Source organism: Aythya marila (assembly GCF_965140915.1).
Source record: "Aythya marila genome assembly, chromosome: 26".
NCBI classification, from domain to species: Eukaryota; Metazoa; Chordata; class Aves; order Anseriformes; family Anatidae; genus Aythya; species Aythya marila.
In genome coordinates, this window is record NC_139067.1 from 1,548,271 (window position 1) to 1,561,725 (window position 13,455).

The 13,455-nt window shown below is 48.0% G+C and overlaps 1 protein-coding gene across 1 annotated transcript; it reads left to right on the forward strand.

Moving 5' to 3' along the window:
• Positions 1 to 248: 248 nt before the first annotated feature.
• On the forward strand, positions 249 to 8,918 carry ATP6V1B2 (ATPase H+ transporting V1 subunit B2). The gene is made up of 14 exons (XM_082779483.1): positions 249 to 367; positions 2,151 to 2,206; positions 2,592 to 2,690; positions 3,344 to 3,437; positions 3,539 to 3,616; positions 4,088 to 4,227; positions 4,349 to 4,450; positions 4,810 to 4,907; positions 5,154 to 5,277; positions 5,707 to 5,857; positions 6,226 to 6,308; positions 6,407 to 6,511; positions 6,983 to 7,112; positions 7,235 to 8,918. Exons 1-14 carry the CDS (start codon positions 250 to 252, stop codon positions 7,375 to 7,377), a joined length of 1,521 nt encoding a protein of 506 aa, XP_082635609.1. The 5' UTR covers position 249; the 3' UTR covers positions 7,378 to 8,918.
• The last annotated feature ends 4,537 nt before the right edge of the window (positions 8,919 to 13,455 follow it).

A 13,455-nucleotide genomic window follows, 5' to 3' on the forward strand; every position in this document is an offset into this window, starting at 1 on the left:
TTCCTTTATTTCCTTTTCCTCATTTTTATTTCCTTTTATTTTTTTTCCTTTATTTTTTCCTCTTTTCCCTCTTTTTATTTCCTTTATTTCCTTTTATTTTCCCTTTTTCCCTCATTTCCTTTCCTTTTCCCCTTTCCCCCCCCCCCCGCAGCACCCTGGCCAGCTCCCTCCCCCCCGCGGCCGGCCCCTCCCCTCCCCTATATGTGCGCATGCGCAGCAGCCGAGCCCGGGCGGCGCAGGGCGCACAAGATGGCGGCGGTGCGGGCGGCGGCGGCGGGCCGGGGGCTGCCCAACGGCGCCGGGCTCGGCGGGGCCCGCGAGCAGGCGGCGGTCCTGGTGCGGGACTTCGTGAGCCAGCCTCGCCTCAGTGAGTGCCGCACGGCCTCTAAAAGGGAGCCGGGGAGCTGGGGGGAGAAGGAAAGAGGGGAGCCGCGGGGTTTGGGAGCGTCGCGGGGTGCTGCGGGAGGCGGCTGGGTGCGGGGCCAGCCGGGCCCTGAGGCGCTGCGAGCGCTCCCTAGGCCGTGCTGTTTGTTTCCTGAACGCTTCTATCTGGTATAAAATCCAAATCTATCCGTAAAAGGCCTCCCACCACAGCCCAGCTGCTCTGCTTGTGCCTGTAGTGAAGGCTTGAGGGCTGGAGCTGCTGCGGCTTCCTGCACAATTCGCGTTTTGTCTGGCTTTTGCCCCAAACTGCCTCTGCTTTCGTCTGCGTGTGGGAAATGCGGTGTTTCGGTTCCTTTTGGGTTGTCATGGTGCGGCTCGATCTGCCTGGGGATGGGGATTAAAGTCAGCGGTGAGCTGCACTGGTGGGATTGGGGCTGTTTGTGCCAGGGATGTTTTCTGGTGGTCAGAGCAAGGGAAATGAGGAAGAAACGCTCACAAGACTGTCATGGGATGAGGTGTGTTGCTCAAGAGGATGTTCCCCTCTTCTTGCTGTGCTGCCAGCCCTCGCAGGCCGTGCAGAGGCCTCTCCTCAGGCCGAGGCCTGTGTCATTCTCCTTGCCCAGGTGACAGCAGCGGCCCATTGTGCTTTGGTTTAAAGCCAATTTTATAACACCAAAATCCTGCCAAACAACGTGAGACAAGAGCTAAAACTGAGACAGGAGGAATTCTGGCATTAGGCCTCTTCATGTGCCTCATCACCCACTGACCTTATCTGATGCAGCTTTGATTGTTGCAGTTAAGAGATTACATTGCAACAGTTCAAATGCTTTGCTTAGGTGTAAACAGCGCTCTGTTGATGGTTGATACAGCACCAGGTGTGTGTGCCAGGCCTGGGCAGAGCTGCAGGGTGCCTAAGGTAGGCAATTCCCTGCAGCTTGGCCTCGGTGGGATTTGGGACCTTTTTTGTGGCACCCGTTTCCCCTGCCTTGTAGCGGTGCTGCTGTCTCTGTGTGCTGTGAATGGCTCCACTTGCTCATTTTTTCCCCTAGGGACAAGTGATTAACGCTGGCTCTGGGTCACTGCTCCCTTGTGACCCTGATAACGCTCTGACTCGGCGTTACTTCTGCCTGGATCAAGTGATGGTGGGGTGCTCGCGTGTCCTTGGAGCAGGGCAGGGTTTTTCACTGTTTCCACAGCTTTTCGGCAGTGCTGATATCAGAGTAATGAATTCTAACTTCTGGGCACTCTGGTGCCTTGCAAAGCTGCATTTAGTGCTTATACCTGAGCTGCTGATGTTTAAGGCATGAGCCTAGTGGTGCACCGGTGAGCCGTGGCCTTGTATCTGGTGTCAATCCTTAAGTCAACACAGAATAGCTCAAGAAGTGTTTTATTTTAAATGACTGTTTTGTTTTAAAATGGTAGCTTTACGTTGTAGTTGTGTTTCTGGTGGCAGGGTGAACTTCACCAGCATTCTGGTTATCCCCAGATACAATGCTTGCATCGATGAATTTGTGACAGACGAGAAAATGGCAGAATTGTGTATCTTAAAGTTACCTCCACTGCTTTGTGAGTACTGGCAAAATGCTGGCAATGCAGCTCAGCACCGAATCCTTCTTGTGGAGCTCATAATAAACAGAGAAGCAATGCAGAGCTGGGCCCAAAATCTGCAAAACTGTGGCTGGTGATAAGAATGAGACTTTGAGAACTTGATGTGGGATATTTCCAATGTTTTGAGGAAGTACCTGACTTGTGGCTCTTTCTTCCAGCTTATAAAACAGTTTCGGGTGTGAATGGTCCCCTGGTTATCTTGGATCAAGTTAAGGTAAAGACAAAGACTCTTAATGAAGTTGTTGAGGGATATTTTCCAGGATAAGCTGTGAGAGTTTAAATGCAGACTGTTGTGAAATCTGTGGGTCGTCTGAGCAATTTAAACGCTAGATATGCTTTTGACTGCTGAAATAAAAGAAAATAAGCCCATTGGTATTAAAGCCAAAGAGTTGTCCCAGTGCCAGCAGAAAGGGATGAGTAGCTGAAGCTGTTGAGAAGGAAAGGAAACGTTCCAGTTCTACCAAACTCTCCCAATGTTGTCAAACTTAAATGAAGAAACATATATAATCACTCTGTTCTTGATCTTTTAGTTATTATAATAGTGCCATTTCAAAGGGAACCACAAACAGATTTAATGGATCTTTCTTGCTCATTTTCAGTTTCCTAGATATGCAGAGATTGTCCACTTGACTCTTCCTGATGGCACAAGAAGAAGCGGACAGGTTCTGGAAGTCAGTGGCTCCAAAGCTGTTGTTCAGGTAAGACTGGGGACTGTATTGTCTCTGGATGCAACGGAGAAATACTTTATTAATCAGTATACATTTGAACTTTGTCAGATGTCTTGTGATGCATTTTTTTGTACTGTAAGTAAAAAATAAATAAAAATCCACTTATTCCAAGTGCAAATGGTATGAATAATTTTAAAAGATTGAAAACTGGAGCGGAGAATGACTTTTTTTTTTTTATTTGCACTCCCTCAACACCCTGATTCCCTTGCAGCTAGATTAAGGGAATCATACTATGTTTGTACAGCGTTAGGTTCAGGATCAGCTCCTCTGATATGCAGATGCAGGTCTGTCTTCTAGGCAGCTGTTTCTTGTTAATAACAATTCTTCTTATCTGAAGAACTTTACCCTGTTGGCAAAGGAAAATACTTGAGATCAAAAGAATGGCACTGGGTTTGTTGGTTGCTGCTGATACACCTCATGAATTTTGTTTAAAGTAGGTTTTTATGTCATGTTTTGTACGAGTGAACTGCTTCTGAAATCCTCTGCTAGCAGGGGACTGCCTGGCTTTCCTTCCCTCCGGCTGATCAAATTCTCAAGCTGTGAAGCAGCATTCCTGTGCATTATTTTGTAAAGCACAATACTACTTTTTCTTGTGCTTTCTTTTTTCCCTGGTATTTTGACAGGTATTTGAGGGAACTTCAGGTATTGATGCAAAGAAAACATCTTGTGAATTTACTGGGGATATTCTTCGAACCCCTGTCTCTGAAGATATGCTTGGTAAGTACTTGAGTCTTGCTTTGAAGAGTGAACAAACTTACTACCCACTAACTTATTTTTGCAGTAACTTACACTTCTATTTTTATTGCTGTTTCTTGCAGGCAGAGTATTTAATGGATCAGGAAAACCTATAGACAGAGGCCCTATTGTTTTGGCTGAAGATTTCCTTGACATTATGGGTATGTTAGTCCATTTCTGGTATTTATTTGCATCTGTTGTTCCTGTTTTCTGAGTGTTAAAATAGATTTGTTTTTGAACGTAGGTTCTAAATGTTAGAAGGAGTTTAATCTTTATTTTTCTGTGTAGCATCAAACTCAAATCAAATTCATATAAGTACAGGTGGTTAGGGTAGAAGAAGTGCTTGAAACCTGTTCAGAGAAGTGTATGTAGACTCTTAACTATATAGCCTTAGAGATAAAAAGGTAATAACCTGACAGACTTTTCTTGAAAGCACTCTTACCATTCACATGAATGTAGAATACCAGAGTCTTGAGATCAGCAAAAGGCTCAGATTTGACCAGGTGCATCTTAAAATTTATGGGCCTAAAGGTGGGGTTTCTAGCTTCTGACATGAGCCTTGGATCAGTGATAGTTTGATCAAACTTCAAACATGTATATGGAATAATGTGTGTTCTCTAAACACATAACAGGTCAGCCAATTAACCCCCAGTGTCGAATCTATCCAGAAGAAATGATCCAGACTGGCATTTCTGCTATAGATGGTATGAACAGTATTGCCAGGGGGCAGAAAATCCCAATATTCTCAGCTGCTGGCTTGCCCCACAATGAGGTGGGTATTCAGTGCTGTTCTTAAAACTGCTAAAGCAAATTGCATTTCACTGGGGTTAAAAAGTAAGCAGGTTAAATTCTGCATCAAATATGCAGAGGGACTAATAAGCTTTCTCCTTTAGATTGCAGCTCAGATATGTCGCCAAGCTGGCTTGGTGAAGAAATCCAAAGATGTGATGGACTACAGTGAAGAAAACTTTGCCATCGTGTTTGCTGCTATGGGTGTAAGTCAATATTGTTGGAGGAAAATGATGCTCAAGTAATGAGACAGTGCTGCAGGTAGCTGGACGTTACTTTTTCTGAAAGTTCTCTGGGTAGGTCATGTGTGTAACTAAATAGTAAATTGGCTGAATGTTAAAGTACTACCATCTATTTGGGATTTTCAGCCAAAGTGATTCCCTGGTCAGAGTAAAATATTAAACTTTGTCCCTTGGGTGGAATTCTGTAGAAATAACTCATTCAGTTGGGATTGAAGGGGAGTCTGTGGTGTGAAGAGCTTTGCTTATGGATTAGTAATAAGGTGTTTAGACCTGAAGGATGCTAAAATCTGGTCTGGAACTGATGCTTTAATATTACGATTCAGGTGAACATGGAAACTGCTCGGTTCTTCAAATCGGACTTTGAGGAAAATGGGTCCATGGACAACGTGTGCCTGTTCTTGAATTTGGCCAACGATCCAACGTAAGTTACCTGCGTTGGCTGGGAAAAGGCTGAGAAGAGCAAATAAACTGGAAGCCAGAGCGTCACTGTTGACCTGCCAGGTGTCATTTTGGTTGACATTTTGCAGCTGAGTGGAATTGGCAATGCTGGTGCTCCAGTCGGTGCATGTAGCAGACTTTTCAGAGGGTTTTAATGTATATAACTTCAAACTGTTACTTTGCTGCCTTAAAGTACCTGTCGTAAATAGGCCGTGCTGTTCTGTTTCAGCATTGAACGCATTATCACACCTCGTCTAGCTCTAACAACAGCAGAGTTCTTGGCATATCAGTGTGAGAAGCATGTGCTGGTCATTCTGACAGATATGAGCTCCTACGCTGAAGCCCTGCGAGAGGTACGCATTTATTAACTCGTATGCTGGGTGTTGGCACAAAGGGTTCATAGTATAATGTGAATATAAATCTGTGCTCAAGCTGTTACAATTAGTATTCCTTACAATGTTCTTAAATTAGCCAGTGAGGCTTTTAGTTACTCATTTATTGCCTAGAATTATATTCAGCAGTCAAAAAGCTATTGCCTTTTTCACAGCTAAACTTATTTGACTAGCGGCATTCAGCAGCTTAATACTTTCTGGTTTGCCTTGGCATCTTGTCTCATCATACACAGCTGGGGTGACATATTTCCCTTTATAGGGGCTTATTGGCTGTATTTCAGTATCAGCCGTGGGAATAGGTCCTTTAAGTGACTGCTATGGATTAATTAGGGGAGGTGGCAGGTCTGTGCGAGTGAGCTGGCTTCCTCAAATGCTTCTCTTGACTCTCAGGTTTCAGCAGCTAGAGAGGAAGTCCCTGGCCGTCGTGGCTTCCCAGGTTACATGTACACTGACTTGGCTACCATCTACGAGCGTGCTGGGCGTGTGGAAGGCAGAAATGGTTCCATTACTCAGATTCCTATTCTTACCATGCCCAATGACGGTGAGTAATTTTCAAATGGTTTTCATAACTAGCACTTTAAAGGACTCCTTCAGAGCAGACTGCCCTATTGCTGATGCACAGCGAGGTAGGTCCTGTGGCCTTTAGGTTTTCATTTGGGTAGTGCACTTGTTGGCTGTCTTCTCTGTGTGGTTAAGAGAAATACTTTGCCCATTTAAGACTTCAGGACTGTTCTCCAGCTCTGTCAGGAGTACTTGCAGCTCTTGCATAAGAGCACTTAGTGATTTATGGGGGTACTAACTGATGGCATTTTACTTTAGAAGTTATTTAAGTGTTTGAAAAAGCTGGCACATCACTGCTAGAATGAATATAAAAGGTCTGAAAACTGACAAACCGTTTTTTCCCCAAAGATATTACTCATCCTATCCCTGACTTGACTGGATACATCACTGAGGGACAAATCTACGTGGACAGGCAGCTGCACAACAGGCAGGTGTGTACCACAGTGGTTGGAACCTGTTTAAGATCATTTCTATGCTTTTTTGAAGTACTATTACTGATTTTTTGGGGGATGTCTTTTTCTTTTTTCAGATTTACCCACCTATTAATGTCTTGCCCTCCTTGTCTCGACTGATGAAGTCAGCTATTGGAGAGGGCATGACAAGGAAGGATCACGCAGATGTATCCAACCAACTGGTATGTAAAAATCCCTTCAGAGAAGCAGAGGCATATTTCAAATGCACCTCTCTCACTACTCAGCCAAACACTTGGGGCCCAGAATGCTCCTGAGGCTGCTTTAAAGCAAGGAGTGATTAGTGGGACCCTTGTTTTGGGTTTGGAACAGAAATGTTTGCATGGGTGCTGTGGAGCCTTGTGAGTCACCTTCACGAGATTCTCCGCAGCACGAAATGTGTGTGCTGTAGGGTATGCAGTAACTGCTGAGGATGTTTGTTGTATAAATTGTTATTTTCTGTATTAAATGTAGGCAGATTCAGTTTTAGTGTGTTGGTCACTGTGTGATATGATAACAATGCAGTGTTGGTAGGAGACTGAGCTAACTGAAGGACCCCAAATGTCATCCTTCCAAATGAGCACCTCTTTTGCTGTTAAACTAAGGATGTAATTTAGTTACCAAAGTAAAAGCACTAATGTTTCTTTCGTTTTCAGTACGCCTGCTATGCTATTGGGAAGGATGTACAGGCTATGAAGGCTGTAGTTGGTGAGGAAGCTCTTACCTCAGATGATCTTCTTTATCTGGAGTTTCTGCAGAAGTTTGAGAAGAACTTCATTGCTCAGGGTAAGAATCTGTTTCAAGAACATCGTGGTCTGCATTAACACCTAGAAGGTCTTGGTTGCAGACCTCCCTATTAATGAGATACTTTCCTGCCACATGTTTCAGTCTGTGTTTAATTTCTGTAGGTCCTTACGAAAATCGCACTGTTTACGAGACCTTGGACATTGGATGGCAGCTTTTGCGAATCTTCCCCAAGGAGATGTTGAAGAGAATTCCTCAGACAACACTGGCTGAATTCTATCCTCGAGATTCAACTGCAAAACACTAGCCACAGCTTCATCTCTAGCTCCTTGCTCTGTGAAATGCTGTTTGTTTTCTTTTTTCATGTGTTGGTGTTTACTTGTTGCCCTTATAATTAAAACCAAGAGTAGGTGACATTTGTGCCAGTGTTCCAACGTACACTGATACCAGTTTTTAAAATATCCCTTCTTCCAAAGCCTGGGTCTTCAGGAAAACCTTTAGGCCAGCTCTTACAGATGTGCAATAGCTATCACGAAGCATTTATTTTTTTTTGAACTGGACCTTTTCTAGACATTTCAAGGGAATGTCTTGAGGATTACCAAAAACTGCAGATCTTTGCTTTCAAACCAGGAGCATGTGGTTTGGAAAGCATCAAAGAGCAAATGCGACTTCCTTTGTCCAAAGCATCTGCTCTATCTGATCATGTGCAGTTGCCTTGCTGCTGATCGAGCAGATGGTACTCTGCTGTCCTGCTGTTGTGCCTGAAGACCAGGGTAGTATGTGGAAAGTGTGGTGCACAACAGTATGCCTCTCTGAAACATGCAAGTCGCTGTTTTTTAGCTGTGGCTTAAGATTTGTAGAGGTATGCACGAACTGAGGACACTAGTGGGCACACCAGGCGCTTTTCTACTAATAAAGGGTCTTTTTTCAGAGGTCACAGGCCAGTGGGTTGCTACCTGAAGGCAGCATGCTAAGGCTCAGTTGCCGAATTAAAGGTTTTAAATCGATGTTTGCAGAGCAAATTTCCTAGTTAACTTTTTTTTTTTTTTTGAATTCTGGAAATGCCAGAGATGTGGAAGAGCAGCTAAAGCATTCTGAAATCAGTAGTGTCCCCCAGCGGGCAGGTCTGTAGGTAATTCAAGGCTTCATGCTGCTATGGAAGGCTATTATGTGATGTGAAAGCTCTTACACCTGACGCAGTTGTACTGGGGGGAGGTCAGCTTTTAAAATGTTCATACCAAACAGTGCAGCAGGAGAAAGCAACCTGCCATACGAATGGATATTTTGAATTCTGCTATAAAGCATGCTCTAGGTGGCACTGGGTCCTGAGTCGTGTTTGAAACTGTTGTGGTTTGCACTCCAGGCACAGATTTGGCTAGTCAGGAGAGCTCAGCATTCCCAAACACAGCAAGCTTGGCTAGCCACTTCAGTGTGATATTTTTATTTTATTTTAAACTGGTTCAGATGAGGCTCAGAGCCCAGTGCTGGCAGGCTTTCGTGCTTTTTTCCAGGCATAATGTAGTCTAAGCGCTGGTCTAGCTAACCAAAGCATGTTACACCTCTCTAAATGCCTTCAGTGCTTGTCTGGGAAGGTGCTAACATGACTTGAATGATAGTGGGCTAATTCCAGCTTTCCCTGATGTTTCCTATGTGCAGTTCTTCCTATGATTTGTTCAGTGTTCTCTGTAACTTGGACGCATTAGCAACTTTATTCCAGTGCATTCCACTCTAAAGCTGTGTCGAGTCTATTTTTCTTGAGGTAGGGATGGGAGGTTGGAAGTGTTGGCATGAGAATACTTTAATGTAGAGAATATCTAAATAAATTAAATATGAAAGGTGTTGAACAAACCAGAAGTTCTTGTGGTTCTGTGGTTAAAAACAACTTGGGGTCTTTCTGCAGTGGCTAAGATGTCCTTTGTTGCCTGTTTACACAAATGAAAATATTTAATCTGCTGAAACCCAACATTTTTCAGTTCTGTCTGCAGTGAGGGCTGCTTGAGCCGCATGCCGCGTTATTACTGGAGCTGGTGGCTTCTGGTGAGCAGGATTTGGCCTCCAGCTCCAGGACTGAACGCTTTGCGCTGGCTGAGTGGGTGGCTGCTGCAATCACAGCGTGATCCCAGAGTTTCCGCATGAATCTCAATTGGCAGTTTGTGCTGCAGGAGGCTGGGAAACCTTAAAAGAAACCTTAAAAGGCTTCTTGGAAGTGATCTTAGGGGGTATGTTGACTTTACTAAGGGTCAGGGGGAGCTGTGGCCTGGGTAGGTTTATTCTGGTGTTGGACACAGCTACGTAAATCCCTGCTGCCAGTCCCTTTACATGAATTAACTGCCCAGCTTGTTTCCCTGCTGGAGGCTGGCGAAGGTGAGAGGTGTAAGAGCAGCATGAAACAGGGAGATCTGGGATTCTTCCTGATGTTACCCAGAGAGCTGGGGCTAACCCACGCATCCCTTCCTTTGCTGAACACACACACATCAAAAACACTGCATCTGCTTGCCTGAGAGATGAGGCAGGAGTGCCTCTGCTGATGTTGCCATTCATCTTTCAAGAATTGTGCCCCGACTTCCTGAGCAGCTCTGACACCGGCTCTGTAAACAAGAGTTTGTTCTGAGTGATAAAAGCCTGAGGCTGTCTTGGGTCTTCTCTTATTAACTCTTCTGCTATGCTACAGCTCAAGCTGTTGCTTAGGTGGCAGTACAAGAAGTCCTTGGGGGTAGATGAAGACATTACCTCTTTTTTTAAAAATTCATTTAAACGTCCAGGCTGGTTCTGGCAGTAGCTTTTTCACCGAGAGTGATGCTATGTTACAAATCCCATGGCCTTGGCATTAATAATGGCCTTGTGATCATCCCGCAGCTTGAAAGATGGTGGTTGTTTAAAGCTGTGGAGGAAGAGGAAGGAGGATGTAGTGTACTACAAATGTGATGGCTTCAAAAACAAAATAAATCAGGGCACAGTTGACGTTTTCTACCCACTCACCAGCTCAGCTTGTGGCTCTCTCTTAAGGGAGACCTGTGGTTAAGCATGTGCCTGCCTTCATTAGCAGGGGGCAGCACGCTGAGCGCTTAGCCCAGGTTTTCAGAACAGGAGGAAGAGGAGAAATTCCAAAGTCCAGCGGATTCCTGAAATCCTTCTGGGTGGCGTGTGCCGGGGACAAAGGTTGTGCGGGCATTCCTGCGGGTGGGTGAGCGCAGCAGGCAGCTGCCTCTCATGAGATACCTGCAAATATGCGTGGCCCTTGCAAACACTCGGAGCGAAATTAAAAGCATTTTGCCTTTATCTTAATATCCCCTGCGAGGTCTGCAGCGTGCAGGAGTGCTCTGCTCACCAGGAGAGGCTGCGGTGGAGCACGACAGCCACGCAGCGGCACTGCCTGCCCTGCCTGGGAGAGGGGACGGAGCCAGCTGCTGCCTGCAGCTCCTGCACCAGGACAGGGCTGCTTCGGGTCCTGCATCACCTGGAAATGGGGCTAAATGGGGCTTTTTTTTTTCTATTAAATATTTTGTGGTGCAGAAATTACAAGACCTGCTGGAAGCAGCGCTGCACACAGGGATGCTTCTTGGCCACTGACTCTAAATGCAGTTTCTGAGCAAGGCTGCTTCTGTTTTGTTTCACGTGGCTTTGTAAGGTCAAGGATTGCGCTTTCAGCCCCAAAACCAGCCTGCTGGGGCTCTCCAGCTCCTACCTGGGGGACCTAATTCAGCTTTGCTTGTTGTTCTCCGTGCCAGGAGGGCTGAGCACACCTGAGCCTGCTCCCTGCTGGCTCCAGAGGCACAAAACTGGGCAGAGAGCTCCGTTTTCCTCCCAGCTCCAGCTGCTGGAGGAGATGGGGCTGCCAGCACAGGCACGGCATCGCTGCGACCTCACCAGCGGGTCCCCCAGCTCACCACAGCCTGTCCTGCAGGTAGCAAACATCCTAAGCCTGGCACGGGGCCCTACGAGAGGGGAAGGACAAAAATAGCTCCAGCTAGCATCAGCCAGAGGCCCCGGGAGCAGGCTGGGGCTTGCAGCTCAGCTATTTTAGCACGGCGCTGGGAACATGGCCCTTCCCACAGCTCAAAGGGAAGGGAAAGCAAAGGGGATTTTTGGGGTGTCCCTCTCTGAGCCAGCAGCGGGCTGATGGCTCACAGCGGGCAAAGCCTCTCTGGGCACCCTGATCCTGAGATAAATGGGGACGAGGGGCTGCAGTTGGTGGCACCAGCCGCAGAAATGTGCATAGAAATGGGGGCGTCCCCCAGCCTGGATGAGTTTCCCTCGTCCCCAAAGCGATGCCCTCCACCAGCTCTCCTCCTGCTCGCCCCACCAGGGAGCAAAGGAGACCCGGGCACGTGGCGATGGTCCAGGATCAACAAATCCCTTGGGGGGTGAGAGCTTTAGAAACCCCGCAGAGGGAACATGGGGTTGGGCTGCCTGCAGGTGAGGGACGCCCTGCCATGGGGCCGTGTCCCTGGGTGCTGAGCAAACAGCAATATTTCACCGCACGCAGACAGCAGGTACCGTGCTAAATGGGATGTGCAGATCTCACAGCTGCCGCCTTGGTGCGTTTACACAGCGTTTTCCCCCCCCCCTTTTATTTTTTTTTGCTTTTTGTTTTCTGAGTAATGACTAACGAGGACTGCCTGCGGGTCTTATCCCCCCCCCTTCGCCGCCCGATTTCAGCCGCTTGGGTCCCTCGGAGCAGCACGCGACAGCTGGCGTCTGCTTGGGGAAGGGAGGCGAGCAAATATGGGCCCCGTTCCCCCCCCACCCTGCCCCTTGGGTTTTCAGCCCGCCTGGCAGATGCAAGGCAGGGGCTGGTGGGGAGAGCTCGCTGCGGGTTATTTGCACATCAAAAGCAGCTTTGCCTCCCACCCTCCGTCGCCCTGCGTGCGCAAGGTGGCTCGCTTTAATTGCTCTTTCAAAGGCAGCTCCGGTCCTGGCCCTGCTGAGATTTTTGGGACCGACTCAGCCCCCCCCCCCACCCTCCACTCCTCCCTGTGGCCAGAAACTGGTGCGGTGGCACCGGGGTGTTAAGAGAAGATGCAAATCAGCTTTCCTCTGTCTCCGAGCTGATTTGCATCCGCTGATTAGTTCAACAGCTAATTCAGCCTCCTTCTGTTGAGGGTTGCGCTGGGGCAGCTGGGGCAGCCCTAACGTGGAGCAGGGAACCCCAGTGCCCATGGGGTGATGCAGGAGTTATTGGGGCTTCTCCCTGTGCCCCCATCTCCCGAGCCAGCTGCACCCCGTGTGCTCGGTGCTCAACACCCCGATGCTGCCCTGCTCACGTCCAGAACGGGATGGGAAATGGCTTTACCCATCTCACCGGGGCTTTGTGCTCCTTCCTGCACTCCTCCTGGGCGTCCTGGATATTTGAGATCTCGGCTCCCTCCAGCTCTTTCCCATTCCCCTCTCCCTGCCCTGGCTGCTGGGCTGTCACCGCAGTGGGGCCACGGCACCACATCAGGACAAAGGTGGCCCCGTTAAGTCCTCATTGCCCTGTCCTATTGTGTCCTCCGTGGGCTGGGGACGTTCCCTGGGATAATTTAGGATGAGCTGGGACAGCAGCGGGCCCAGGGGCTCCTCCCTGCCGCTGCCCTAAACCCAAACACGGGGATAAGCCCGGCTGAGCCGGAGGCACCCGGAGGTGTTTTGCAACAGAAGGTGCCACTCAGGGAAGATTGGGCTCGCACGCACGGCTTTCTCGCTGCTTTCTCCTCGGCAGTTTTCAAAGGCTCTAAAAATAAACCTGCCTCATGCCCCAGGCAGCGCCAGCGATGCCAAGGTTTCCCTGGAAAGCAGGGCTGGGGCTGGTACCGGCCGTGGTTTTGGGGCACGGAGCAGCCTGGCGGGTCAGGACGAGTGGTTTTGTCTGCAGCTGGAGTGCTCCCCTTGTTTTGTGTTCCCAGTTTTGGGTAAAAACAGTGTTAAATAGTCAAAACATGCGCTGGCTTTTGCTAAGGTGTTTTCTCTGTATCTCTGTAATTGTTTTCTCTGGCTCCATTGCTGGGAAGGGACAAAAATCGACCCGTCTGCAGGGCTGGGAGGACGAGGGGGGATTATCTCCTTTCCAGCACCCCCACACTCGCTCGCTGCTTTGCCTTGCATGGGTTATCCCAGCTGCAAAGCAGAGATAACGCCGCTTGCCCATGCAGGAAAGCACTGGCAGGGCTGGAAACGAGCAGGGCCAGGTGGAAAGATGTCCCCAAAGGGGATCGTGGTGCCTGCTGTGATAGATGGTGCATTGATTGGGGGGGTGATGTGTCCTGGAGAGGGGCACGGAGAAATTTGGGTGCTCACTGGTGGCAGAAGTGCTCTGACTGCCACCGAAGCAGGCACTCGGAGAGCCCAAGGGAAGTTTTAAAAAAATTTATTTATAAATAAAACCATAAAATTACCAGTAGTTTAC